The 27,917-nt window shown below is 63.8% G+C and overlaps 3 protein-coding genes across 4 annotated transcripts in view; 1 reads left to right on the plus strand and 2 right to left on the minus strand.

The window, feature by feature from the left end:
- Positions 1 to 8,869, plus strand: part of DHX16 (DEAH-box helicase 16) — a 48,500-nt gene extending 39,631 nt beyond the window's left edge. Inside the window, exons 18-20 of the mRNA XM_054051977.1 lie at positions 3,288 to 3,449; positions 6,658 to 6,831; positions 8,615 to 8,869. Coding sequence (XP_053907952.1) covers positions 3,288 to 3,449; positions 6,658 to 6,831; positions 8,615 to 8,743 — 465 coding nt within the window. The 3' untranslated portion in view covers positions 8,744 to 8,869. The remainder of the gene's footprint in view (positions 1 to 3,287; positions 3,450 to 6,657; positions 6,832 to 8,614) is intronic.
- Positions 8,842 to 16,839, minus strand: C31H6orf136 (chromosome 31 C6orf136 homolog). Its single transcript, XM_054051972.1, has 6 exons — positions 16,579 to 16,839; positions 15,337 to 15,573; positions 13,823 to 13,911; positions 12,103 to 12,303; positions 9,161 to 9,230; positions 8,842 to 9,073 (listed from the first exon to the last, which is right to left on the minus strand). Exons 1-6 carry the CDS (start codon positions 16,822 to 16,824, stop codon positions 8,945 to 8,947), a joined length of 972 nt encoding a protein of 323 aa, XP_053907947.1. The 5' UTR covers positions 16,825 to 16,839; the 3' UTR covers positions 8,842 to 8,944.
- A 2,834-nt stretch (positions 16,840 to 19,673) lies between these two features.
- ATAT1 (alpha tubulin acetyltransferase 1) lies at positions 19,674 to 27,840 on the minus strand. 2 transcript variants are annotated; one of them, XM_054051975.1, is made up of 10 exons: positions 27,563 to 27,835; positions 27,265 to 27,325; positions 25,588 to 25,676; positions 25,412 to 25,472; positions 23,853 to 23,966; positions 23,677 to 23,778; positions 21,531 to 21,576; positions 21,356 to 21,427; positions 19,969 to 20,131; positions 19,675 to 19,881 (listed from the first exon to the last, which is right to left on the minus strand). In XM_054051975.1, the coding sequence occupies exons 1-10, from the start codon at positions 27,658 to 27,660 to the stop codon at positions 19,857 to 19,859; spliced, it is 831 nt and encodes a 276-aa protein (XP_053907950.1). In that variant the 5' UTR covers positions 27,661 to 27,835; the 3' UTR covers positions 19,675 to 19,856. The 2 variants fall into 2 exon arrangements, with proteins under 2 accessions (XP_053907949.1, XP_053907950.1); XM_054051974.1 differs by having other exon boundaries at positions 19,674 to 20,131; positions 27,563 to 27,840.
- Positions 27,841 to 27,917: the final 77 nt, after the last annotated feature.

Here is a 27,917-nt window from a genome sequence, read left to right on the forward strand (position 1 = left end):
GGTGGGGGACAATGGGGGACAATGGGGGACATGGGGACATGGGGATGGGGACCACCTCGTGCTCCTCAACGTCTACAACCAGGTGGGGGACACCAGGGGACATTGGGGACACGGGGGGACATGGGGACATGGGGATGGGGACCACCTCGTGCTCCTCAACGTCTACAACCAGGTGGGGGACAATGGGGGACAATGGGGGACATGGGGACATGGGGATGGGGACCACCTCGTGCTCCTCAACGTCTACAACCAGGTGGGGACAATGGGGGACACCAGGGGACAATGGGGGACACCAAGGGACAATGGGGGACATGGGGACATGGGGGCGACCACCTCGTGCTCCTCAACGTCTACAACCAGGTGGGGGACACCAGGGGACACCGGGGGACAATGGGGGGACATGGGGACATGGGGGGGACCACCTCGTCCTCCTCAACGTCTACAACCAGGTGGGGGACAATGGGGGACACCAGGGGACAATGGGGGACACGGGGACACGGAGGGGACCACCTCGTGCTCCTCAACGTCTACAACCAGGTGGGGGACACCAGGGGACATTGGGGACACGGGGGGACATGGGGACATGGGGATGGGGACCACCTCGTGCTCCTCAACGTCCTACAACCAGGTGGGGGACACCAGGGGACAATGGGGACATGGGGGACATGGGGACATGGGGACATGGGGATGGGACCACCTCGTGCTCCTCAACGTCTACAACCAGGTGGGGGACAATGGGGGACATGGGGACATGGGGACGGGACCACCTCGTGCTCCTCAAGGTCTACAACCAGGTGGGGGGACACCAGGGGACAATGGGGGACATGGGGACACAGGGGGGACCACCTCGTGCTCCTCAACGTCTACAACCAGGTGGGGGACACCAGGGGACATTGGGGACACGGGGGGACAGAGGGGGACATGGGGATGGGGACCACCTTGTCCTCCTCAACGTCTACAAACCAGGTGGGGACACCAGGGGACAATGGGGGACACCAGGGGACAATGGGGGACACGGGGACATGGGGATGGGGACCACCTCGTGCTCCTCAACGTCTACAACCAGGTGGGGGGACAATGGGGGACACCAGGGGACAATGGGGGACACGGGGACATGGGGACATGGGGACACGGGGACATGGGGGCGACCACCTCGTACTCCTCAACGTCTACAACCAGGTGGGGGACACCAGGGGACATTGGGGACAATGGGGGACATGGGGACATGGGGGGGACCACCTCGTCCTCCTCAACATCTACGACCAGGTGGGGGACACCAGGGGACAATGGGGGACATGGGGACATGGGGGACAATGGGGGACACGGGGACATGGGGGGGACCACCTCGTCCTCCTCAACGTCTACAAGCAGGTGGGGGACAATGGGGGACACGGGGGGGACATGGGGGGGACATGGGGGGGACATGGGGGGGACATGGGGGCAGACACTGACCGTGTCCCTCTGTGTCCCCCTGTGTCCGTCGTCCCTTTGTGTCCCCATTTTCCCACATCCCCCAATGTCCCTCTGTGTCCCCTCAATGTCCCCCCAATATCCCTCTGTGTCCCCAATGTCCCCCTGTCCCCCCAATGTCCCTCTGTCCCCCCAATGTCCCTCTGTCCCCCAATATCCCTCTGTTCCCCCGCTGTCCCTCTGTCCCCTCAATGTCCCCTCTCCCCCCAATGTCCCTCTGTCCCCCCAATATCCCCGTCCCCCCAATGTCCCTCTATCCTCCCAATGTCCCCCTGTGCCCCAATGTCCCTCTGTGTCCCCAATGTCCCCCAATGTCCCTCTGTGTCCGATGTCCCCCTGTCCCCCTGATGTCCTATGTCCCCAATGTCCCCCTATTCCCCTTATGTCCCTCTGTCCCCCAATGTCCCCAATGTCCCCCTGTGTCCCCCATGTCCCTCTGTCCCCCCAATATCTCCAATGTCCCTCTGTGTCCCCAATGTCCCTCTGTCCCCCAATATCCCTCTGTCCCCCCATATCCCCTTGTTCCCCCAATATCCCCTTCTCCCCTGATGTCCCCCGCTGTCCCTCTGTCCCCCAATGTCCCTCTGTCCCCCCAATGTCCCTCTGTCCTCCAATGTCCCCTCTCCCCCCAATGTCCCTCTGTCCCCCTGATGTCCCTCTGTCCCAATGTCCCTCTGTGTCCCCAATGTCCCCCTGACTCCCCAATGTCCCCAATATCCCTCTGTCCCCCCAATGTCCCTCTGTCCCCCAATATCCCCTTCTCCCCTGATGTCCCCCCGTCACCCCAATGTCCCCCTGTCGCCCCAATGTCCCTCTGTCCCCCAATATCCCTCTGTCCCCCCAATGTCCCCCATGTCCCCCCTCATGTCCCTCTGTCCCCCAATGTCCCTCTGTCCCCCAATGTCCCTCTGTCCCCCCAATATCCCTCTGTCCCCAAATGTCCCTCTCCCCCCAATATCCCTCTGTCCCCCAATGTCCCTCTGTCCCCCCAATATCCCTCTGTCCCCAAATGTCCCTCTCCCCCCAATATCCCTCTGTCCCCCAATGTCCCTCTGTCCCCCCAATATCCCTCTGTCCCCAAATGTCCCTCTCCCCCCAATATCCCTCTGTCCCCCAATGTCCCTCTGTCCCCCCAATATCCCTCTGTTCCCCCAATGTCCCTCTGTGTCCCCAATGTCCCTCTATGTTCCCAATGTCCCTCTGTCCCCCAATGTCCCTCTGTGTCCCCAATGTCCCTCTGTCCCCCCAATGTCCCTCTTTCCCCCCAATGTCCCTCTGTGTTCCCAATGTCCCTCTGTCCCCCCAATATCCCTCTGTCCCCCAATGTCCCCAATATCCCTCTGTCCCCCCAATGTCCTCAATGTCCCCTGTCGCCCCAATGTCCCCTCTCCCCAATGTCCCTCTGTATCCCCAATGTCCTTCTGTCCCCCCAATGTCCCCCTGTACCCCCAACATCCCCTTGTGTCCCCAATGTCTCTCTGTCCCCTCAATGTCCCTCTGTGTCCCCAATGTTCCATGTCCCCCCAACATCCCCTTGTGTCCCCAATGTCCCTCTGTCCCCCCGCTGTCCCTCTGTCCCCCCGCTGTCCCTCTGTCCTCCAATGTCCCTCTGTGTCCCCAATGTCCCTCTGTCCCCCAATGTCCCTCTGTCCTCCATTGTCCCCAATGTCCTTCTGTCCCCCAATTTCCCTCTGTCCCCCCAATGTCCCCAATATCCCCAATGTCCCCAATATCTCCAATATCCCTCTGTCCCCCCTCTGTCCCTGTGTCCCCCTGTCCCCTCCTGTCCCCCCTCTGTCCCCCCCCCTGTCGATCAGTGGGTGCTGAGCGGTCACTCGGTGCAGTGGTGCTTTGAGCACTTTGTGCAGGCGCGGGCGCTGCGCCGAGCGCGGGACGTGCGGGAGCAGCTCGAGGGGCTCCGGGAGCGCGTGGAGCTCGCGCCCACCTCCTGCGCCCCCGACTACCGCCCCCTCCGCAAGGTCAGCACCCCAAAAACACCCCCCGCACCCCAAAAACCACCCACCCCCCACAGCACCCCAAAAACGCCCCCACAGCACCCCAAAACCTCCACTCCTGGAGCGCGTGGAGCTCACGGCCACCTCCTGCGCCCCCGACTATACCGCCCCCCTCCGCAAGGTCAGCGCCCCAAAAACCACCCCCCGCACCCCAAAAACAGAGTGACCCCCACAGCACCCCAAAAAACACCCCCACTGCACCCCAAAAACACCAACAGCCCCACAGCACCCCAAAAACACCGACCTCCCCGGCACCCCAAAAACACCCCCACCGCACCCCAAAACCACCGACCCCCCCGGCACCCCAAAAACCACCCACCCCCCGGCACCCCAAAACAACCAACCGCACCCCAAAAACAACCCCAGCACCCAAAAACACCAACCCCCCCCGGCACCCCAAAAACAACCCCAGCACCCCAAAAACACCCAACCGCACCCCAAAAACCACCGACCCCCCCACGGCACCCCAAAAAACACCCCCACCGCACCCCAAAACCCCAAACCGCCCCAAAAGGACCCCAAAATGCCCACACGGCACCCCCAAAAACACCCCCCCCACGGCACCCCAAAAAACCCCCAACTGCCCCAAAAGGACCCCAAAAACGACCCACGGGGACCCCAAAAAACCCCAAACCACCCCATGGCACCCCAAAAACCCCCCAACTACCCCACCGCACCATTAAAGCCCCCTATTACACCTCCAGGCCCCCATTTTTCCCCCCAACACCCCCTAAAATCCCCCCATTTCCCCCCCCCCAACACCTCCAGGCCCCCCCATTTCCCCCCCCAGGCCCCCCATTTCTCCCCCCAGCACCCCCTAAATCCCCTCATTTCCCCCTCCAACACCTCCAGGACCCCCATTTCTCCCCCCAGCACCCCCTAAATCCCCCCATTTTCCCCCCCCAACACCTCCAGGCCCCCCATTTCCCCCCCCAGGCCCCCCCATTTTTCCTCCCAGCACCTCTTAAAGTCCACCATTTCCCCCCCCAGGCCCCCATTTCTCCCCCAGCACTCCCTAAATCCCCCCATTTCCCCCCCAGGACCCCCATTTCTCCCCCCAGGACCCCCATTTCTCCCGCCAGCACCCCCTAAATCCCCCCATTTTCCCCCCAGGCCCCCCATTTCTCCCCCCCAGCACCCCCTAAATCCCCTCATTTCCCCCCAGCACCCCCTAAATCCCCCCATTTCCCCCCCAGGACCCCTATTTCTCCCCCTAAATCCCCCCATTTCCCCCCCCAACACCTCCAGGCCCCCCATTTCTCCCCCCAGCACCCCCTAAATCCCCCCATTTCCCCCCCCACACCTCCAGGACCCCCATTTCTCCCCCCAGGCCCCCCATTTCTTCCCCCAGCACCCCCTAAATCCCCCCATTTCCCCCCCAGGACCCCCATTTCTCCCCCCAGGCCCCCTATTTCTCCCTCCAGGCCCCCATTTCTCCCCCCAGCACCCCCTAAATTTCCCCCATTTCCCCCCCCCAACACCTCCAGGACCCCCATTTCTCCCCCCAGGACCCCCATTTCTCCCCCCAGCACCCCCAAAATGCCCCCATTTCCCCCCCCAGGACCCCCATTTCTCCCCCCAGGCCCCCCATTTCTCCCCCCAGCACCCCCTAAATCCCCCCATTTCCCCCCCAGGACCCCCATTTCTCCCCCCAGCACCCCCTAAATCCCCCCATTTCCCCCCCCAACACCTCCAGGCCCCCCATTTCCCCCCCAGGCCCCCCATTTCTCCCCCCAGCACCCCCTAAATCCCCTCATTTCCCCCCCCAACACCTCCAGGACCCCCATTTCTCCTCCCAGCACCCGCTAAATCCCCTCATTCCCCCTCCAAGCCCCCTATTTCTCCCCCCAGGCCCCCCATTTCTCCCCCCCGCACCCCCTAAATCCCCCCATTTCCCCCCCAGGCCCCCCATTTCTCCCCCCAGCACCCCCTAAATCCCCCCATTTCCCCCCCAACACCTCCAGGCCCCCCATTTCTCCCCCAGGCCCCCCATTTCTCCCCCCAGCACCCCCTAAATCCCCCCATTTCCCCCAGGACCCCATTTCTCCCCCCAGCACCCCCTAAATCCCCTCATTTCCCCCTCCAACACCTCCAGGACCCCCCATTTCTCCCCCAGGACCCCCATTTCTCCCCCAGCACCCCCTAAATCCCCCATTTCCCCCCCAGGACCCCCATTTCTCCCCCCAGCACCCCTTAAATCCCCTCATTTCCCCCTCCAACACCTCCAGGACCCCCATTTCTCCCCCCAGCACCCCCTAAATCCTCTCATTTCCCCCCCTACCACCTCCAGGCCCCCCATTTCTCCCCCCAGCACCCCCTAAATCCCCCCAGCACCCCCAGGACCCCCATTTCTCCCCCCAGCACCCCCTAAATCCCCCCATTTCCCCCCCAGGACCCCCATTTCTCCCCCAGGCCCCCCATTTCTCCCCCCAGCACCCCCTAAATCCCCCCATATCCCCCCCAGGCCCCCCATTTCTCCCCCCAGCACCCCCTAATCCCCCCCTTTCCCCCCCCAACACCTCCAGGACCCCCATTTCTCCCCCCAGGCCCCCATTTCTTCCCCCAGCACCCCCTAAATCCCCCCATTTCCCCCCAGGACCCCTATTTCTCCCCCCCAGGCCCCCCATTTCTCCCCCCAGGACCCCCATTTCTCCCCCCCAGCACCCCCTAAATCCCCTCATTTCCCCCCCCAACACCTCCAGGCCCCCCATTTCTCCCCCCTTATCCCCCACTAAATCCCCCCAGCACCCCCTAATATCCCCATTTCCCCCCCAGGCCCCCCATTTCTCCCCCCAGGACCCCTATTTCTCCCCCCAGCACCCCCTAAATCCCCTCATTTTCCCCCCCCAACACCTCCAGGACCCCCATTTCTCCCCCCAGGACCCCCATTTCTCCCCCCAGCACCCCCTAAATCTCCCCATTTCCCCCCCAGGCCCGCTATTTCTCCCTCCAGGCCCCCCATTTCTCCCCCCAGCACCCCCTAAATCCCCTCATTTCGCCCCCCCAACACCTCCAGGACCCCCATTTCTCCCCCCCAGGCCCCCCATTTCTCCCCCCAGCACCCCCTAAATCCCCCCATTTCCCCCCCAGGCCCCCCATTTCTCCCCCCAGCACCCCTTAAATCCCCCCAGCACCCCCTAAATCCCCCCCTTTCCCCGGTGCCCCCCCCCAGGCCATCACCGCCGGGTTCTTCTACCACGCGGCGCGGCTGACGCGGGGCGGGTACCGCACGGTGAAGCACCAGCAGACGGTGTTCATCCACCCCAACAGCTCTCTGTTCGAGGAGCAGCCGCGCTGGGTGCTCTACCACGAGCTCGTCTTCACCACCAAGGAGTTCATGCGCCAGGTTTGGGGGGGACAGGGGGGGACAATGGGGGGACACGGGGACAGTGGGGACACGGGGACAGTGGGGACACGGGGGACACAGGGAAACGGGGAGGTGGGGACGCGGGAAATGGGGAGAAGGAGGATGGGATGTGGGGGAGATGCAATGAGGGGACACGGGGAGAGGGATTTGGGGACACGGGGGGGGGACAAAGGACAGGGGGGGGCACAGGGATGAGGGGACAAGGGGGGGGACATCGGACATGTTGGGGATGGGGACAATGGGGACCCCCGTGGCTACGGCTCAGGGTGACGGGGTGACAGGGCCCCCCCCATGGTCACATCCTGAGGTGACAGAGCCTCCATGGCGGTGTCCCCAGGGGTGACAAAGACCCCTCAGCCCCATCTTGGGGTGACAGAGCCCCCATGGCGGTGTCCCCGGGGGTGACAAAGACCCCTCAGCCCCATCTTGGGGTGCCAGAGCCCCCCTGGCCGTGTCCCCAGGGTGACAGGGAGGTGCCAGAGCCCCCCTGGCCGTGTCCCCAGGGTGCCAGGAAGGTGACAGAGCCCCCCGGCCGTGTCCCCAGGGTGACAGGAAGGTGACAGAGCCCCCCTGGCCGTGTCCCCAGGGGTGACAAAGACCCCTCAGCCCCATCTTGGGGTGACAGAGCCCCCCTGGCCGTGTCCCCAGGGTGACAGGGAGGTGACAGAGCCCCCCTGGCCGTGTCCCCAGGGTGACAGAGACCCCTCAGCCCCATCTTGGGGTGACAGAGCCCCCCTGGCCGTGTCCCCAGGGGTGACAAGGACCCCTCAGCCCCATCTTGGGGTGACAGAGCCCCCCTGGCTGTGTCCCCAGGGTGACAGGGAGGTGACAGAGCCCCCCTGGCCGTGTCCCCAGGGTGACAGAGACCCCTCAGCCCCATCTTGGGGTGACAGAGCCCCCCTGGCTGTGTCCCCAGGGGGACAGGGAGGTGACAGAGCCCCCCTGGCCGTGTCCCCAGGGGTGAGAAGGACCCCTCAGCCCCATCTTGGGGTGACAGAGCCCCCCTGGCCGTGTCCCCGGGGTGCCAGGGAGGTGACAGAGCCCCCCTGGCCGTGTCCCCGGGGTGCCAGGGAGGTGCCAGAGCCCCCCTGGCCGTGTCCCCAAGGGTGACAAAGACCCCTCAGCCCCATCTTGGGGTGCCAGAGCCCCCCTGGCCGTGTCCCCGGGGTGCCAGGGAGGTGACAGAGCCCCCCTGGCCGTGTCCCCAGGGTGACAGGGAGGTGCCAGAGCCCCCCTGGCCGTGTCCCCAGGGGGACAGGGAGGTGACAGAGCCCCCCTGGCCGTGTCCCCAGGGGGACAGGGAGGTGACAGAGCCCCCCTGGCCGTGTCCCCAGGGGGACAGGGAGGTGACAGAGCCCCCCTGGCTGTGTCCCCAGGGGGACAGGGACCCCTCAGCCCCATCTTGGGGTGACGGAGCCCCCTGGCCGTGTCCCCGGGGTGCCAGGGAGGTGACAGAGCCCCCCTGGCCGTGTCCCCAGGGGTGACAAAGACCCCTCAGCCCCATCTTGGGGTGACAGAGCCCCCCTGGCCGTGTCCCCAGGGGTGCCAGGGAGGTGACAGAGCCCCCATGGCCGTGTCCCCAGGGTGCCAGGGAGGTGACAGAGCCCCCCTGGCCGTGTCCCCAAGGGTGACAAGGACCCTCAGCCCCATCTTGGGGTGCCAGAGCCCCCCTGGCCGTGTCCCCAGGGGGACAGGGAGGTGACAGAGCCCCCCTGGCCGTGTCCCCAGGGGGACAGGGAGGTGACAGAGCCCCCGTCCGCAGGTGATCGAGATCGAGAGCGCGTGGCTGCTGGAGGTGGCGCCCCATTACTATCAGGCCAAGGAGCTCGAGGACCCCAACGCCCGCAAGATGCCCAAGAAGGTCGGCAAGAGCCGGGAGGAGCTGAGCTGAGCGCCTTGGGGACACTTGGGGACACTTGGGGACACCCCTGCAATACAGTCACTATGGCGGACGAGCGGCTCGGGGCTCCCTCGGGGGTCCCCTCTCGGTCCCCGCAGCCACAGCTCCGTCTCTGGGTTTATTCTGTACATTAAGTTAAGAGGGGGGGGGGGGGGGGGATGTGGGGACACTTTGGGGACATTGTGGGGACGCTCAGGTGTCCCCTGAGGTGGCCGAGGGTTTCAGCGCCAGGCGCACACCCGGCTCGGCCAAAGCCACCGTCACCGCCGCGGCCACCAACAGCTTCTTGGGCTCGGGGAGCGCCGTGGGCGCCGGCATCACCTGGGGGGGGGGGGGGACACGGTGAGGGACGGGGACAGGAGGGGCCCCCGGTGTCCCCCGGTGTCCCCAAGTGTCCCCAGATCTTACCTTGTCCACGTAGTGGCAGCGGATGAGCCCCTGCGAGTTGAGGAAGAAGGTGGAGAAGGCGTCATAGGACCTGGGGGGGGACACACAGGGGACATTGGGGACATTGGGGACACTGAGGCACGGGGCTGGCATGGCGCCCTGGGGAGGGATGGGGACATTGGGGACATTGGGGACACAAGGCTGGGGAGGGATGAGGCCCAGGGGACATTGGGGACACTGAGGCACAGGGCTGGGGAGGGACGAGGCCCAGGGGACACTGGGGACATTGGGGACACTGAGGCACGGGGCTGGCATGGCACCCTGGGGAGGGATGGGGACATTGGGGACATTGGGGACACTGAGGCACGGGGCTGGCATGGCGCCATGGGGAGGGATGGGGACATTGGGGACACTGAGGCACGGGGCTGGCATGGCATCCTGGGGAGGGATGGGGACATTGGGGACATTGGGGACACGGGGCTGGGGAGGGACGAGGCCCAGGGGACATTGGGGACATTGGGGACACTGAGGCACAGGGCTGGCGTGGCACCCTGGGGAGGGATGGGGACATTGGGGACATTGGGGACATGGGGCTGGGGAGGGACGAGGCCCAGGGGACATTGGGGACACTGAGGCACGGGGCTGGCATCGCACTCTGGGGAGGGATGGGGACATTGGGGACATTGGGGACACGGGGCTGGGGAGGGACGAGGCCCAGGGGACATTGGGGACACTGAGGCACGGGGCTGGCATGGCACCCTGGGGAGGGATGGGGACATTGGGGACACTGAGGCACGGGGCTGGCATTGCACTCTGGGGAGGGATGGGGACATTGGGGACATTGGGGACACAGGGCTGGCATCGCACTCTGGGGAGGGATGGGGACATTGGGGACATTGGGGACACTGAGGCACGGGGCTGGCATGGCATCCTGGGGAGGGATGGGGACATTGGGGACATTGGGGACACTGAGGCACGGGGCTGGCATGGCATCCTGGGGAGGGATGGGGACATTGGGGACATTGGGGACACTGAGGCACGGGGCTGGCATCGCACTCTGGGGAGGGATGGGGACATTGGGGACATTGGGGACACTGAGGCACGGGGCTGGCATGGCACCCTGGGGAGGGATGGGGACATTGGGGACATTGGGGACACGGGGCTGGGGAGGGACGAGGCCCAGGGGACATTGGGGACATTGGGACAAGGGACACAGTGGTGACAAAAAGCGGCAGAAGGGGAGGACGATGAGGGGACTCTCTTTGTCACAGCGATGCCCGCGGGTGACAAAGGGTGACAGAGGTGACAAAGGGTGACGGTGGCGCAGTTGCCTCTTGTCGCAGCGATGCCCGCAGGTGACAAAGGGACAGCGCGGGGTGACACTGGGTGCGGGGGGGGGGGGTTGGGTGACAGTGGGTGACGGAGGTGGCAGAGGGTGACACAGAGGTGACAACAGTGGGTGACAGAGGTGTCAGTGGGTGGCATGGAGGTGACAGAGGGTGACACGGAGGTGCCAGTGGGTGACAGAGGTGGCAGTGGGTGACACAGAGGGTGGCACAGAGAGTGGCACAGAGGTGCCAGTGGGTGACAAAGAGTGTGGCACAGAGGTGGCAGCGGGTGACACAGAGGTGTGGGTGACACAGAGGTGCCAGTGGGTGACACGGAGGTGCCAGGGTGACACTGTGGTGACAGTGGGTGACACAGGGGTGCCAGTGGGTGACATGGGTGTGACAGAGGGTGACACAGAGGTGACAGTGGGTGGCACAGAGGTGACAGTGGGTGACACAATGGGTGACACAGCGGCACTGACCGCAGGAGGTGACAGTGGGTGACACAGAGGTGACGGTGACACAGAGGTGACACAGGGGTGACACAGGGGTGACTGGCCGGGCACTGACCGCAGGAGGTGACACAGAGGGTGACACAGAGGGTGACACAGGGGTGACAGCGGGGTGTCACAGCGGCACTGACCGCAGGAGGTGGCAGTGGGTGACACAGAGGTGACACGGGGGTGACACAGTGGCACTGACTGGAGGAGGTGGCAGTGGGTGACACAGGGGTGACACAGAGGTGACACAGAGGGTGACAGTGGGTGACACAGAGGGTGACAGCGGGGTGACAGCGTCACTGACCGGAGGAGGTGGCAGTGGGTGACACAGAGGTGTGGGTGACACAGGGGTGACAGCGGGGTGACATCGTCACTGACCGGAGGAGGTGGCAGTGGGTGACACAGAGGGTGACACGGGGGGTGACACAGAGGGTGACAGTGGGGTGACCGCTGGGCACTGACCGGAGGAGGTGGCAGCGGGTGACACAGAGGTGACAGTGGGTGACACAGAGGTGATAGTGGGTGACACAGAGGGTGACAGCGGGGTGTCACATTGTCACTGACCGGAGGAGGTGGCAGCGGGTGATACAGAGGGTGACAGTGGGTGACACAGAGGTGACAGCGGGGGTGTCACATGGTCACTGACCGGAGGAGGTGCCAGTGGGTGACATGGGGGTGACACAGAGGTGACACGGGGGGTGTCACATCGTCACTGACCGGAGGAGGTGGCAGCGGGTGACACAGAGGGTGACACAGAGGGTGACACAGAGGGTGTCACATCGTCACTGACCGGAGGAGGTGGCAGCGGGTGACACAGAGGGTGACACAGAGGGTGACAGTGGGGTGTCACATGGTCACTGACCGGAGGAGGTGGCAGCGGGTGACACAGAGGGTGACACAGGGGGTGACACAGAGGGTGACACAGGGGTGTCACAGCGGCACTGACCAGAGGAGGTGGCAGCGGGTGACACAGGGGTGACACAGGGGTGACAGCGGGTGGCATGGAGGTGCCAGTGGGTGGCACAGAGGTGACAGAGGGTGACACACAGGGTGGCACAGAGGTGGCAGCGGGTGATACAGAGGGTGACAGTGGGTGGCACAGAGGGTGACCCGGGGGTGTCACCTTGTCACTGACCGGAGGAGGTGGCTCTTGTCGCGGCGCAGGCCGCGCAGCAGCAGCAGCGGCAGCGGCACTCCCGTCAGGCGCCAGCGGGCGCGCACGGAGCCGTCCTCGCGGTGTCGCGTCAGCGCCAGAACCTCCAAACGCACTCCGGCAAAGTACCCCCAGAGCAGCGCCCGGCACAGCGCCAGCGCCACCGCGTACAGCGCGCGGCCCCTGCCAGGGGACAGCCGTGTCACCACCCCGGGACAGAGCTGTCACCTCAAAGCCAGGGACACCGCGTACAGCGCCCGGCCCCTGCCAGGGGACAGCCGTGTCACCACCCCGGGACAGAGCTGTCACCTCAAAGCCAGGGACACCGCGTACAGCGCGCGGCCCCTGCCAGGGGACAGCTGTGTCACCACCCCGGGACAGAGCTGTCACCTCAAAGCCAGGGACACCGCGTACAGCGCGCGGCCCCTGCCAGGGGACAGCCGTGTCACCACCCCGGGACAGAGGTGTCACCTCAAAGCCAGGGACACCCAGGGACAGCCGTGTCACCACCCCGGGGACAGAGCTGTCACCTCAAAGCCAGGGACACTGCGTACAGCGCGCGGCCCCTGCCAGGGGACAGCGGTGTCACCACCCCGGGACAGAGGTGTCACCTCAAAGCCAGGGACACCACGTACAGCGCGCGGCCCCTGCCAGGGGACAGCTGTGTCACCACCCTGGGACAGAGCTGTCACCTCAAAGCCAGGGACACCCGGGGACAGCTGTGTCACCACCCCGGGACAGAGGTGTCACCTCAAAGCCAGGGACACCCGGGGACAGTCGGGTCACCACCCCAGGGACAGAGCTGTCACCTCCAAGCCAGGGACACCCAGGGACAGTCGTGTCACCACCCGGGGACAGAGGTGTCACCTCAAAGCCAGGGACACCCGGGGACAGTCGGGTCACCCCCCCGGGGACACCGCCTACAGGGGACAGAGCTGTCACTGTGTACAGGGGGACAGAGGGGGACGGGGGAACAGAAGGGGACGGGGGGGATGGGGAGGGACGGGGGGGGACAGAAGGGACAGAGGGGAGGGGGGGACGGAGGGGGACAGAGTGGGGGGGGACAGAGGGGATGGAGGGGACGGAGGGGGACAGAGGGGACAGAGGGGGACAGAGGGGGACAGAGGGGACGGAGGGGGACGGAGGGGGACAGGGGGGACGGGGGGGGGCGGGGGGGGACGGAGGGGATGGGGGACAGAAGGGGACAGAGGGGACAGAGGGGACAGGGGGGACAGAGGGAAGGGGGGGACAGAGGGGATGGAGGGGACAGAGGGGATGGAGAGGGACAGAGGGGACAGAGGGGGACAGAGGGGACAGAGGGAAGGGGGGGACAGAGGGGATGGAGGGGACGGAGGGGATGGAGGGGGACAGAGGGGACGGAGGGGACGGAGGGGACAGAGGGGGACGGAGGGGGATGGAGGGGGACGGAGGGGGACAGAGGGGGACAGAGGGGACAGAGGTGACAAAGGGGGACAGAGGGGACAGAGGTGACAAAGGGGGACAGAGGGGACAGAGGGACAGAGGGACAGAGGGGGGACAGAGGGGACGGAGGGGGATGGAGGGGACGGAGGGGGATGGAGGGGGATGGAGGGGACGGAGGGGGACGGAGGGGATGGAGGGACAGTGGGGACAGAGGGGACAGGGGACAGAGGGGACACAGAGGGGACAGAGGGGACAGGGGGACAGGGGGACAGGCGCTGACCGTGTGCGCAGCCGCAGGGGGCGGTGGATGAACTCCACGTCGGGGGCGTAGAGGGAATAGTCGGGAACCTTCAGCAGGAAATTGGGGAGCTGCGAAACGGGGAGCACACAGCGCCGTCACCACCGACACCGCCGCCACCGCGGCCACCGCGGCCACCCCAGGGCCACCGCGGCCACCCCAGGGCCAAACGGGGAGCACACAGCGCCGTCACCACCGACACCGCCGACACCGCCACCACGGCCACCCCAGGGCCACCAGGGCCACCCCAGGGCCACCACGGCCACGAGGGCCACCACGGCCACCCCAGGGCCACCCCAGGGCAAAACAGGGACCCACACAGCACCGTCACTGCACTGCCCCCCACGGCCACCACGGCCACCCCAGGGCCACCAGTGTTCCCAGTTCCCCCCAGTTTCCCCCACTCCTCCCAGTTCCCCCCAGTCCTCCCAGTTCCTCCCAGTTCCCCTCAGTCCTCCCAGTCCCCCACTCCCCCCAGTTCCCCCAGTTCCCCCCAGTCCTCCCAGTTCCTCAGTCCTCCCAGTTCCCACAGCTCCCCCCAGTTCCCCACTCCTCACAGTCCCCCCAGTCCCCCCCATTCCCCCCAGTTCCCCCCAGTCCCCCCCACTCCTCCCAGTTCCCCCCAGTTCCCCCCACTCCTCCCAGTCCTCCCAGTTCCCCCCACTCCTCCCAGTTCCCCCCACTCCTCCCAGTTCCCCCCAGTTCCCCCCAGTTCCCCCCACTCCTCCCAGTTCCCCCCAGTTCCCCCCACTCCTCCCAGTCCTCCCAGTTCCCCCCAGTCCTCCCAGTTCCCCCCACTCCTCCCAGTTCCCCCAGTTCCCCCCAGTTCCCCCCACTCCTCCCAGTTCCCCTAGTTCCCCCCAGTTCCCCCCACTCCTCCCAGTGCCCCCCAGTTCCCCCCACTCCCCCCAGTCCCCCCAGCTCCCCCCACTCCTCCCAGTTCCCCCAGTTCCCCCCACTCCCCCCAGTCCCCCCAGCTCCCCCCACTCCTCCCAGTTCCCCCAGTTCCCCCAGTTCCCCCCACTCCTCCCAGTTCTCCCCAGTTCCTCCCACTCCCCCCAGTCCCCCCCAGTCCCCCCCACTCCTCCCACTCCCCCCAGTTCCCCCCAGCTCCCCCCAGTTCCTCCCAGTTCCCCCCACTCCTCCCAGTCCCCCCACCCACCCCAGTTCCCCCCACTCCTCCCAGTCCTCCCAGTTCCCCCCACTCCCCCCAGTCCCCCCCAGCTCCCCCCACTCCCCCCAGTCCCCCCAGTCCTCCCAGTCCCCCCAGTCCCCCCAGCTCCCCCTACTCCTCCCAGTCCCCCCAGTTCCCCCAGTTCCCCCCACTCCTCCCAGTTCCCCCCACTCCCCCCACTCCTCCCCACTCCCCCCAGTCCCCCCAGTTCCCCCCAGTCCCCCCAGCTCCCCCAGCTCCCCCCACTCCCCCCAGTCCCCCCACTCCCCCCAGTCCCCCCAGTCCCCCCCAGTTCCCCCCAGTTCCCCCCAGTCCCCCCCACCTCGTGCTGCAGTTTCTGGTGCATGAGGGCCAGGTGCTCGTCCATGCTGGGGGGCGGCGTGTGGGGCGCGGGGGCTTCGCCGTGGGGCGCCGCCGTGGGGCGCAGCAGCAGCACAGGGGGTCCCGGGGGGTCCCGCACCGCGATGTCGTCCTCACGCTCTCCGTCCACCATCGTCACCTCCAGCCCCGCCGGGGGGCACAGCGGCTGCCCCATAGCCGGGGGGCAGGGGGGCAGGGGCTGGGGGGCAGGGGGAGTGTGGGGCTGCCCCATAGTGGGGGGGCAGGGGGGCAGGGGCTGGGGGGCAGGGGGAGTGTGGGGCTGCCCCATAGCCGGGGGGCAGGGGGGCAGGGGCTGGGGGGCAGGGGGAGTGTGGGGCTGCCCCGTAGCGGGGGGGCAGGGGGAGAGAGTGTGGGGCTGCCCCATAGCAGGGGGTGCCTCGCGCCTCTGTATTTGCATGGCTCCGCCCCGTGACACACCCACCAGGCGTCTACTATTTGCATAGCCACGCCCCTTCCACTGTGCTGTTTGCGTAGCCCTGCCCAGCGTCATGCACCCCAGCGCTCCTAATAAGGAACGTCATTTGCATAGCCACGCCCCTTTCACTTCCCCTTAACGCCCCTTCATCTGCATAGCCCCGCCCCACACCGCTCCCTTAGTATATTTGCATAGCCCCGCCCCATAGCGCTCTCCTACACTCTATTTGCGTAGCCCCGCCCCACAGCGCTCCATTTACATCCCATTTGCATAGCCCCACCCCATAGCGTTCCCTTTACACCCCGCTATTTGCATAGCCCCGCCCCACAGCGCTCCCTTTACGCCCCGCTATTTGCGTAGCCCCGCCCCATAGCGCTCCCTTTACACCCTATTTGCATAGCCCCGCCCCATAGCGCTCTCCACACTCTATTTGCGTAGCCCCGCCCCACAGCGCTCCCTTTACGCCCCGCTATTTGCGTAGCCCCGCCCCATAGCGCTCCCTTTACGCCCCGCTATTTGCGTAGCTCAGCCCACAGCGCTCCCTTTACGCCCCGCTATTTGCGTAGCTCCGCCCATAGCTCTCCCTTTAAGCCCCGCTATTTGCGTAGCTCCGCCCATAGCGCTCCTTTTACGCCCCTTCATTTGCATAGCCCTGCCTCATAGCGCTCCCCACACTCCGCTATTTGCGTAGCCCCGCCCCATAGTGGTCCCTTCAAGATCTGCCATTTGCGTAGCCCGCCCCGCCCTCCGCGCGGCCCCGCCCCTCACCTGCGGCCGCGCTCGGTAGCGGCGGCGCGGCGGGTCGGGCGCGGCTCCATGGGCGCTGTGCGGGGCCCAGGCGCAGAGCGGGGTGGCGGGACGGAGTCGGGAGACGGCGGCGGCGGCGGCCCGGCCGTGCCGGTACATGGCGGTACCCCCCCCCACCTGCCCCCCCCGGCTTCGCCTCGCCTCGCCTCGGGCCGGCGCTTCCTCGGACTGCGCCTGCGCGGCCGCCGAAGCTCCGCCCACGCGCATGCGCCGAGCGACGCCGCGGGGCGCCGGGAAGGTGACCGGAACCTGCCGCAACGCTCATGCGCGGCGCTTTCCCGCCAGGACCATGGAAGGGGGCGGAGCCGAGCCGAGAGCAGCCAATAGGAGCGCGGCACGGGTGGACGGGACACCTCCTGCAGTGGGCGTGGCTTATGCTGACACGGCTTAGCCAATCGCCGCTGAGTGGGCGTGGCTTACACGGGCAGCACACAGCTATTAACTGGTGAGTGGGCGTGGCCTACGCCGGGGGCGTGGTTTGCGCGTACCGGCTTAGCCAATAGGCGCAGGGGGGCGTGATCCCGCTAAGCCCCGCCCCCGCCATGACGTCACTCAGCACCAGGAGCCAAAGCAGTGTCACCGGTTTTATTGAAATGTACGCAAAAACGGGGGGGGAGCGGCCCCCCCGGTGTGGGGCAGGAAGGGGGCAGCTGTGGGGCAGGGAACAATGCCCAGAGAGGCTGTGGGGCAGAAAGGGGGCACTTATAGGGCAGAGACAGGCACCTAAGGTGCCCCAAGGGTTATGGGGCAGGAATGGTCCCCCTGGGAGTTATGGGGCGGGAAGGGGGCACGTGTGGGGCAGAGACAAACACTCTCCAGGAGCTGTGGGGCAGGAAGGGGGCAAGTGTGGGGCAGGGACAGGCACCGTCCGGGAGCTGTGGGGTGAGGAGAAGCACCCACGGGAGTTATGGGGTGGGGATAGGTACCCTTGAAAGGGCTGTGGGGCAGAAAAGGGGCACTTGTGGGGAAGAGACAGGCACCTGTGGGGCAGGAATGGGTCCCCACCAGGATCTATGGGGCAAAACTGGCACCCATGGGGGCTATGGGGTACAGACAGGAACCCTCCAGGGTCTGTGGGGCAGGAAGGAGGCACCTATGGGGCAGGAACAGGCACCCATGGGGGCTGTGGGGCAGGAGGGGGCACCTATGGGGCAGGAACAGGCACCCACAGGAACTGTGGGGCAGGAGGGGGCACCTATGGGGCAGGAACAGGCACCCACAGGAGCTGTGGGGCAGAAGGGGGCACCTATGGGGCAGGAACAGGCACCCACAGGAGCTGTAGGGCAGAAAGGAGGCACCTATGGGGCAGGAACAGGCACCCATGAGGGCTGTGGGGCAGAAAGGGGGCACCTATGGGGCAGGAACAGGCACCCATGAGGGCTGTGGGGTAAAAAGGAGGCACCTATGGGGCAGGAACAGGCACCTATGAGGGCTGTGGGGCAGGAAGGGGGCACCTATGGGGCAGGAACAGGCACCCATGGGGGCTGTGGGGCAGGAAGGGGGCACCTATGGGGCAGGAACAGGCACCCACAGGAGCTGTGGGGCAGGAGGGGGCACCTATGGGGCAGGAACAGGCACCCACAGGAGCTGTGGGGCAGGAGGGGGCACCTATGGGGCAGGAACAGGCACCCACAGGAGCTGTGGGGCAGGAGGGGGCACCTATGGGGCAGGGACAGGCACCCATGGGGGCTGTGGGGTAAAAAGGAGGCACCTATGGGGCAGAGACAGGCACCTACAGGGCCTGTGGAGCAGAAAGGGGGCACCTGTGGGGCAGGAACAGACACCTACAGGGCCTGTGGGGCAGAAAGGGGGCACCTATGGGGCAGGAACAGACACCTATAGGGCCTGTGGAGCAGAAAGGGGGCACCTATGGGGCAGGAACAGGCACCCACAGGAGCTGTGGGGCAGGAGGGGGCAAGTGTGGGGCAGGAACAGGCACCTACAGGGCCTGTGGGGCAGAAGGGGGCACCTATGGGGCAGGAACAGGCACCATGGGGGCTGTGGGGCAGAAGGGGGGCACCTATGGGGCAGAGACAGGCACCCATGGGGGCTGTGGGGTAAAAAGGAGGCACCTATGGGCCAGGAACAGACACCCACAGGGGCTGTGGGGCAGAAGGGGGCACCTATGGGGCAGGAACAGGCGCCCACGGGGGCTGTGGGGCAGGAGGGGGCACCTATGGGGCAGGAACAGGCACCCATGGAGACTGTGGGGTAAAAAGGAGACACCTATGGGGCAGGGACAGGCACCCACAGGAGCTGTGGGGCAGGAGGGGGCACCTATGGGGCAGGAACAGGCGCCCACGGGGGCTGTGGGGCAGGAGGGGGCACCTATGGGGCAGGAACAGGCACCCATGGGGGCTGTGGGGCAGGAGGGGGCACCTATGGGGCAGGAACAGGCACCCATAGGGGTTGTAGGGCAGAAAGGAGGCACCTATGGGGCAGGGACAGGCGCCCATGGGGGCTGTGGGGTAAAAACAAGACACCTATGGGGCAGGAACAGGCACCCATGGGGGCTGTGGGGCAGAAGGGGGCACCTGTGGGGCAGGAACAGGCACCCACAGGGCCTGTGGGGCAGGAAGGGGGCACCTATGGGGCAGGAACAGGCACCCATGGGGGCTGTGGGGTAAAAAGGAGGCACCTGTGGGACAGGGACAAGCACCCAGAGGAGCTGTGGGGCAGAAGGGGGCACCTATGGGGCAGAGACAGGCACCCATGGGGGCTGTGGGGCAGGAAAGGGACACCTATGAGGCAGAGACAGGGCCTGTGGGGCAGAAAGGGGGCACCTATGGGGCAGGAACAGACACCTACAGGGCCTGTGGGGCAGAAAGGGGGCACCTGCGTGGCAGGGACAGGCACCCACAGGAGCTGTGGGGCAGAAGGGGGTACCTATGGGGCAGAGACAGGCACCCATGGGGGCTGTGGGGTAAAAAGGAGGCACCTATGGGGCAGGAACAGACACCTATAGGGCCTGTGGAGCAGAAAGGGAGCACCTGTGGGGCAGGAACAGGCACCCACAGGAGCTGTGGGGCAGAAGGGGGTACCTATGGGGCAGAGACAGGCACCCATGGGGGCTGTGGGGCAGAAAGGGGGCACCTGTGGGGCAGGAACAGGCCCCCCTGGGAGCTGTGGGGCAGGGACAGGCCCCCCTGGGAGCTGTGGGGCAGGAGGGGGCAGCCGTGGGGCAGGGCTGGGTGCCCCACATCCCCGCTGGGCGCCGTGGGGCGCAGCTGCCGTGGGGCTCAGTGCCCGGTGCGCCCGAGGGAGCTGTGGGGGTAAAGGCAGCAATGAGGCAAACCCCAACCCAAGAGGTTCAAATACCCCAAACCCGGAGGGGCCGAAGCGGGGCCGGACCTGGCGCGGCGTTGGGGGGGGGCGTCTGTCCGTCCTTCCGTCCGTCCGTCCGGCGGCTCCCGACGCAGCAGGAAGGGCCGGAGGCTGCCGCGCACCGGGGACCCCCCCGCGCGCCCCGGCGTCAGGTTGAAGGGCCAGGGGGGCTCCGGTTCCTCACGCAGGACTGGAGGGGCAGCGGGGCAGAGAGGGAGCCCCTGTGCCTCAGTTTCCCTCCCCATTTCCAGCTCCGTGCCTCAGTTTCCCCTCCCCATTTTCCCACCCCGTGCCTCAGTTTCCCCTCCCCATTTCCACCCTATGCCTCAGTTCCCCCCCCCGTGCCTCAGTTTCCCCTCCCCATTTCCACCCTGTGCCTCAGTTTCCCCCCAGTTGACCCCGTTCCCCTCCCCCATGCCTCAGTCCCCCCCCGTGCCTCAGTTTTCCTTCCCCATTTCTATCCCCGAGCCTTAGTTCCCTCCCGTGTCTCAGTTTCCCCTCCCCATTCCCCCCCCGGGCCTCAGTTCCCCCCCTCGTGCCTCAGTTTCCCCCCTAGTTGCCCCCATTCCACCCCCCCGTGCCTGAGTTCCACCCCCGTGCCTCAGTTCCCCCTTCCCCCCATGCCTCAGTTTCCCCTCCCAATTCCCCCCCGCCTCAGTTCCCCCCCTCGTGCCTCAGTTTCCCCCCTAGTTGCCCCCATTCCAGCCCCCGTGCGTCAGTTCCCCCCCCCCGTGCCTCAGTTTCCCCTCCCCATTCCCCCCCCGGGCCTCAGTTCCCCCCTAGTTGCCCCCATTCCGCCCCCCCGTGCCTCAGTTCCACCCCCCTGCCTCAGTTTCCCTCCCCTGCCTCAGTTTCCCCCCCCACCCCGTGCCTCAGTTTCCCCTCCCCATTCCCCCCGGGGCCTCAGTTCCCCCCCTCGTGCCTCAGTTTCCCCCCTAGTTGCCCCCATTCCGCCCCCTCGCCTCAGTTTCCCCCCCCACCCCGTGCCTCAGTTTCCCCTCCCCATTCCCCCCGGGACTCAGTTCCCCCCCTCGTGCCTCAGTTTCCCCCCTAGTTGCCCCCATTCCGCCCCCCCGTGCCTCAGTTCCGCCCCCCGTGCCTCAGTTCCCACTCCCTGTGCCTCAGTTTCCCCCCTAGTTGCCCCCATTCCTGCCCCGTGCCTCAGTTCCCACTCCCCGTGCCTCAGTTTCCCCTCTAGTTGCCCCCATTCCCCCCAGCTTTGCCTCAGTTCCCCCCCAGTTGCCCCCATTCCCCCCCGTGCCTCAGTTTCCCCTTCCTCTTCCTCATTTCCACCCTCGTGCCTCAGTTTCCCCCCAGTTGCCTCCACTCCTCCCACCCTCGTGCCTCAAGTTTCCCCTTCCTGTTCCCCATTCCCCCCCCCCCGCCGCCTCCCCGTGCCTCAGTTTCCCCTCACATTCCCGGTCAGACAGCGAATAGGGTTTGATCTCCTCCTCTTGCCGCTTGGCGGGCGGCCGGCGGGTGGGGGCTGCAATGAAGAGGGGTGGGGGGCAGGATTAGAAATGAGGGGGGGGGTCACCCCAAGCCCCTCCCACACCCCCCCCACCCCCCCGTGTCCCCCCCAAACTCACCCGGGCGATTAGAGAAGAACCCCTCGAAGATAACGAAGTTGTTTACCTGGTGGGGGGGGTGGGGAGGAAGAGTGAGGGGCTGTTCTGCCCCCGCCGGGGTAAATCCAGGGGGGATTTTGCCCCCCCCTTGGGGCAGATTCCCACCCCCCCGGGGCAATTCCTGAGGCTCCACCCACCCCCCTTGGGGCAAATATTGAAGGTAATTCCCCTCCGTCCTCGTGTGACTCTACCCCCCCATGGACCAATATTGGGGGTCATTTACCCCCCAGGGATAATTCTTAAGGAAATACCCCCCCCCTTGGGGCAAATATTTGGGGTGATTTACCCCCCCCGGGGCAAATTCTGAGGCTCAATCCCCTCCACAGCACAAATATTCAGGTGTATTTGCCCCCCCCCAAGCAGATTCCTTGGATTTTAAGGGCTTTGGGGGGGATTTTAAGGGATTGGGGGGATTTTAAAGGATTGGGGGGGATTTTAAGGGGTTTGGGGGGGATTTTAAGGGGTTTGGGGGGGATTTTAAGGGATGGGGGGGGATTTTAAGGGGTTGGGGGGGATTTTAAAGGATTGGGGGGATTTTAAGGGGTTGGGGGGATTTTAAGGGCTTTGGGGGGGATTTTAAGGGGTTCAGGGGGATTTTAAGAGGTTTGGGGGGATTTTAAGGGGATTGGGGGGGGATTTTAAGGGTTTGGAGGGGATTTTAAGGGCTTTGGGGGGATTTTAAGGGGTTTGGGGGGATTTTAAGAGGTTTGGGGGGATTTTAAGGGGATTGGGGGGGATTTTAAGGGGTTTGGGGGGGATTTTAAAGGATTGGAAGGGATTTTAAGGGCTTTGGGGGGGATTTTAAGGGGTTTGGGGGGATTTTAAGGGGTTTGGGGGGGATTTTAAAGGATTGGGGGGGATTTTAAGGGATTGGGGGGATTTTAAGGGATTGGGGGGATTTTAAGGGTTCGGGGGGGGATTTTAAGGGTTTGGGGGGGATTTTAAGGGTTTTGGGGGGGATTTTAAAGGATTGGAGGGGATTTTAAGGGCTTTGGGGGGGATTTTAAGGGGTTTGGGGGGATTTTAAGGTCTTTGGGGGGGATTTTAAGGTCTTTGGGGGGGATTTTAAGGGCTTTGGGGGGGTTTTAAGGGATTGGGGGATTTTAAAGGATTGGAGAGGATTTTAAGGGCTTTGGGGGGGATTTTAAGGGTTTTGGGGGGGATTTTAAGTGTTTGGGGGGGATTTTAAAGGATTGGGGGCGATTTTAAGGGGTTTGGGGGGGATTTTAAGGGATTGGGGGGGATTTTAAGGGGTTTTGGGGGGATTTTAAGGGATTGGGGGGATTTTAAGGGCATTGGGGGCGATTTTAAGGGATTGGAGGGGATTTTAAGGGGTTTGGGGGGATTTTAAAGGATTGGGGGGATTTTAAGGGCTTTGGGGGGGATTTTAAGGGCTTTGGGTGGATTTTAATGGGTTTGGGGAGGATTTTAAGGGGATTGGGGGGGATTTTAAAGGATTGGGGGGATTTTAAGGGATTGGGGGGGATTTTAAGGGGTTTGGGGGGGATTTTAAGGGATTGGGGGGGATTTTAAGGGGTTTGGGGGGGGTTTAAGGGGTTTGGGGGGGATTTTAAAGGATTGGGGGGATTTTAAGGGCTTTGGGGGGGATTTTAAGGGCTTTGGGGGGATTTTAATGGGTTTGGGGAGGATTTTAAGGGGATTGGGGGGGATTTTAAAGGATTGGGGGGATTTTAAGGGATTGGGGGGGATTTTAAGGGGTTTGGGGGGGATTTTAAGGGATTGGGGGGGATTTTAAGGGGTTTGGGGGGGGGTTTAAGGGGTTTGGGGGGGATTTTAAAGGATTGGGGGGGATTTTAAGGGTTTGGGGGGATTTTAAAGGATTGGGGGGATATTAAGGGCTTTGGGGGGGTTTTAAGGGGTTGGGGGGATTTTAAGGGTTTGGGGGGATTTTAAGGGGTTTGGGGGCATTTTAAGGGGTTTGGGGGGGGATTTTAAGGGGTTTGGGGGGATTTTAAGGGATTGGGGGGCATTTTAAGGGGCTGGGGGGGCATTTTAAGGGTTTGGGGGGATTTTAAGGGATTGGGGGGCATTTTAAGGGGCTGGGGGGGCATTTTAAGTGGGCGGGGGGCACCCCAGGACCCCCCACCTGCGGGATGGCGTCGGTGAGGCCGTAGTGTTTGCGGAGGAACGCCAGGAGCTTCTCGGAGGGGCGATCGACGGCCAAACGCCGCGGCTCGACCCTCTCACTCTGCGGGTGCGGAATTTGAGGCGAGGAGGGGGGGTTGGATGTGTCCCCCCTCTTTTGTGTCCGTTTTTTGTCACCTGCAGCATGTGCTGGAAGAGCTCCAAACCGTAACCGTGTCGCTGCAGGGATTCGTGGATGTAGAAATCCAAGACGCAAAGAGGCTCCGCTTCAACGTGGGCGCCGTTGCGGTCCTGGAGGGGGGGGAAAATGGGAATGAAAGGGGGGAAAGGGGGTGCGAAAGGTGGGAAAATGGGCATTAAAGGGGGGGGAATGGGCATTAAAGGGGGGAAATGGGCATTAAGGGGGGGAAATGAGCATTAAAGGGGGAAAATGGGCATTAAAGGGGAGTAAATGGGCATTAAAGGGGGGAAAATGGGCATTAAAGGGGGAGAAATGGGCATTAAAGGGGAGTAAATGGGCATTAAAGGGGGGGAAATGGGCATTAAAGGGGGGGAAATGGGCATTAAAGGGGGGGAATGGGCATTAAAGGGGAGAAATGGGCATTAAGGGGGGAAATGGGCATTAAAGGGGGGAATGGGCATTAAAGGGGGGAAAATGGGCATTAAAGGGGAGAAATGGGCATTAAAGGGGAGTAAATGGGCATTAAAGGGGGGGAAATGGGCATTAAAGGGGGGAAATGGGCATTAAAGGGGGGAATGGGCATTAAAGGGGAGGAAATGGGCATTAAAGTGGGGGGAATGGGCATTTAAAGGGGGGGAATGGGCATTAAAGGGGGGGAAATGGGCATTAAAGGGGGGAAAATGGGCATTAAAGGGGGAAAATGGGCATTAAAGTGGAGAAATGGGCATTAAACGGGGGAAATGGGCATTAAAGTGGGGAAATGGGCATTAAAGGGGGGGAAATGGGCATGAAAATGGGCATTAAAGGGGGGGAAATGGGCATTAAAGGGGGAGAAATGGGCATTAAAGTGGGGAAATGGGCATTAAAGGGGGGAAAATGGGCATTAAAGGGGAGTAAATGGGCATTAAGGGGAGTAAATGGGCATTAAAGGGGGGAAAATGGGCATTAAAGGGGAGGAAATGGGCATTAAAGGGGAGGAAATGGGCATTAAAAGGGGGGAAATGGGCATTAAAGTGGGGGAAATGGGCATTAAAGGGGGGGAATGGGCATTAAAGGGGGGAAAATGGACATTAAGGAGGGGAAATGGGCATTAAAGTGGGGAAATGGGCATTAAAGGGAGGAAATGGACATTAAAGGGGGGAAATGGACATTAAAGGGGAGTAAATGGGCATTAAAAGGGGGGAAAATGGGCATTAAAAGGGAGTAAATGGGCATTAAAGGGGAGTAAATGGGCATTAAAGGGGGGAAATGGGCATTAAAGGGGGGGAAATGGGCATTAAAGGGGAGTAAATGGGCATTAAAGGGGGGGAAATGGGCATTAAGGGGGGGAAACGGGCATTAAAGGGGAGAAAATAGCCATTAAACAAGTAAAATAGGCATTACAAGAGTAGAAAATGTGCATTAAAAGGAGAAACCGGGCACCAAAAAGGAGAAAACGGCCACTAAAGGGAAAAAAATGGCTACTAAAGGAGAGAAAATGGGCATTCGGTGGAGGAAATGGTTGGGGGGGGCAAAAAGGCTGTCGGGGACCCCCACCCCCCCTCCAGACACTTACCAGGAGGAACAGCTTCTTGTAGCCAACCTTGATGAAGCCGATGACGGCGCTTTTGGGGGTCCTGGAGGGCGGAGAAGGGAGTTTTGGGGGGGTCCTGGATGCCTGGGGCCCCCAGGGGGGTCAGGTTTGGGAGGGGTCAGGGTTTGGGGGGGTCAGCGTTTGGGGGTCCCGCTCACCCACGCCCCTCACTGCGCAGGATGTAGAGCACGTGCCGATTGGTTTCCATCCGTGCGGCGCTGGTGACCGGAGCCGGGAGCCCCTGCGCCTGCGGGACCCACCCCGTCACCCCCAGTGCCCCCCACTTGCCCCTCTTCCCCTCCCACTGCCCCCCATTACCCACCCCATCGCCTCCACTGCCACCCCAATTGCTCCTCATTCCCTTCCACTTGGCCAATTGCCCCTTATTACCCTCTCAATTGCCCCCCCATTTCCCCACTAATTGCCCCAATTGCCCCCCACTCCCCCATTACCTTCCCAATTATCCGCCGTTCTCCTCAATTGCCCCCATTCCCCTGAATTGCCCTCATTCCCCTTTAATTGCCCCCATTACCTCCCTCAATTGCCCCATTACGCAATTGCCCCCATTCCCCCACTCACCTTCAATTGCCCCCATAACCCCCACCAATCCCCCCCAACTGCCCCATTCCTCCCCTCTGCTCCCCAATTGCCTCCCATTACCCCCAATTACCCTCCATTTCCCCAACTGCCCCCATTCTGCTCAATTGCCCCCCACTCCCCTCAATTGCCCCCCAACTGCCCTCCATTCCGCCCCAATTGCCCCCATTACCCCAACTGACTCATTACCCCAAAATTGACCTCAATTACCCCCTCAACTGCCCCCATTCCCCTCAATTGCCCCCATTACCCCAACTGACCCCCTACCCCCAAAATTGACCCCAATTACCCCCTCAATTGCCCCCAATTACCCTCTCAATTGCTCCTTATTCCCCCCAATAGCCCTCATTCCTCCCCAATTGCCCCCATTACCCCAATTGACCCCTTACCCCCAAAAGTGACCCCAATTACCCCCTCAATTGCTCCCTATTCCCCCAATATCCCCAATTGCCCCATTCCTCCCCACCACTCCCCAATTGCCCCCATTACCTCCAATTACCCTCCATTTCCCAATTGCCCCCATTCCCAACTGCCCCCATTCCTCCCCAATTGCCCCCATTACCCCAACTGACCCATTACACTCAAAATTGACCCCAGTTACCCCCTCAATTGCCCCAATTACCCTCTCAATTGCTCCCTATTCCCCCCAATAGCCCTCATTCCTCCCCAATTGCCCCCATTACCCCAATTGACCCCTTACCCCCAAAAGTGACCCCAATTACCCCAATTGCTCCTTATTCCCCTCAATGCCCCCAATTGCCCCATTCCTCCCCACCACTCCTCAATTGCCTCCCATTACCTCTAATTACCCTCCATTTCCCCAATTGCCCCCATTACCCCAACTGTCCCATTACCCTCAAAATTGACCCCAATTACCCCCTCAATTGCCCCAATTACCCCCCTCAATTGCTCCCTATTCCCCCCAATACCCCCCAACTGCCCCATTCCACCCCAATTGCCCCCATTACCCCAACTGACCCATTACTCCCAAAATTGATCCCAATTACCCCCTCAATTGCCCCCAATTACCCCCTCAACTGCCCCCATTCCCCTCAATTGCCCCCCAGCTGCCCCCATTCCTCCCCAATTGACCCCATTACCCCAACTGACCCCTTACCCCCAAAATTGACCCAAATTACCCCCTCAATTGCCCCCAATTACCCTCTCAATTGCTCCCTATTCCCCCAATACCCCCCCAATACCCCCCCAATTGCCCCCCCTGCCCCCACCCCCCCCACCTTGGCCGAGGCCCGGCCCAGCTCATCGATCACACTCCTCAGCCGCTGCTCCAGGTCCCCTCTGGACACGGGGGGGGGGGGTGGGTGGGGGGGCATTGTCACCCCATGGCACCCCACGACCCCCCATTTCCCACAATGCCCCGGGCCACTCCCCCCCCCCCCCCCCCCGCCATTGACAGGCCCGGGCCCTCCAGTTTCCCATCATGCACCGCGCCCTCACACCATCACCTCCCCCCCCGCCTGTTTCCCGTCGTGCCCCGCGCGCGCGCGGGCCTCAGGCCTAGGCCCGCCCCGCTACCGGTAGGCGGCGCCGGGTCGGCCTGCGGGGCGGAGGTGTTGATCCACCACGCATACGCGATCGCCCAGCACCGGGCCGAGGTCGAAAGGGAATTCCATTGCCCCTCTAAGCCGGGCCCCGGCCCCGCCGACACCGCCGACACGGCCCGGCGGGCGCCAGACCCGCCCTCGGCAACCGCGCGGCCAATGGCGGCCGCGGCCCCTAGCAACAGGCCACGCCCCCCCGCGCAGGGCCGCAAGGCATGACGGGATATAGGCGCTCTCATGTCTGCTTTCCGCAAAGCACTCTAGGACACATTACACCCCCCCTTCAGTGCCGCAAAGCACTCTGGGATATAACCACTCTCAGTGCCGCA

The sequence above is a fragment of the Cuculus canorus genome, chromosome 31 (genome assembly GCF_017976375.1).
Source record: "Cuculus canorus isolate bCucCan1 chromosome 31, bCucCan1.pri, whole genome shotgun sequence".
Lineage (NCBI taxonomy): Eukaryota > Metazoa > Chordata > Aves > Cuculiformes > Cuculidae > Cuculus > Cuculus canorus.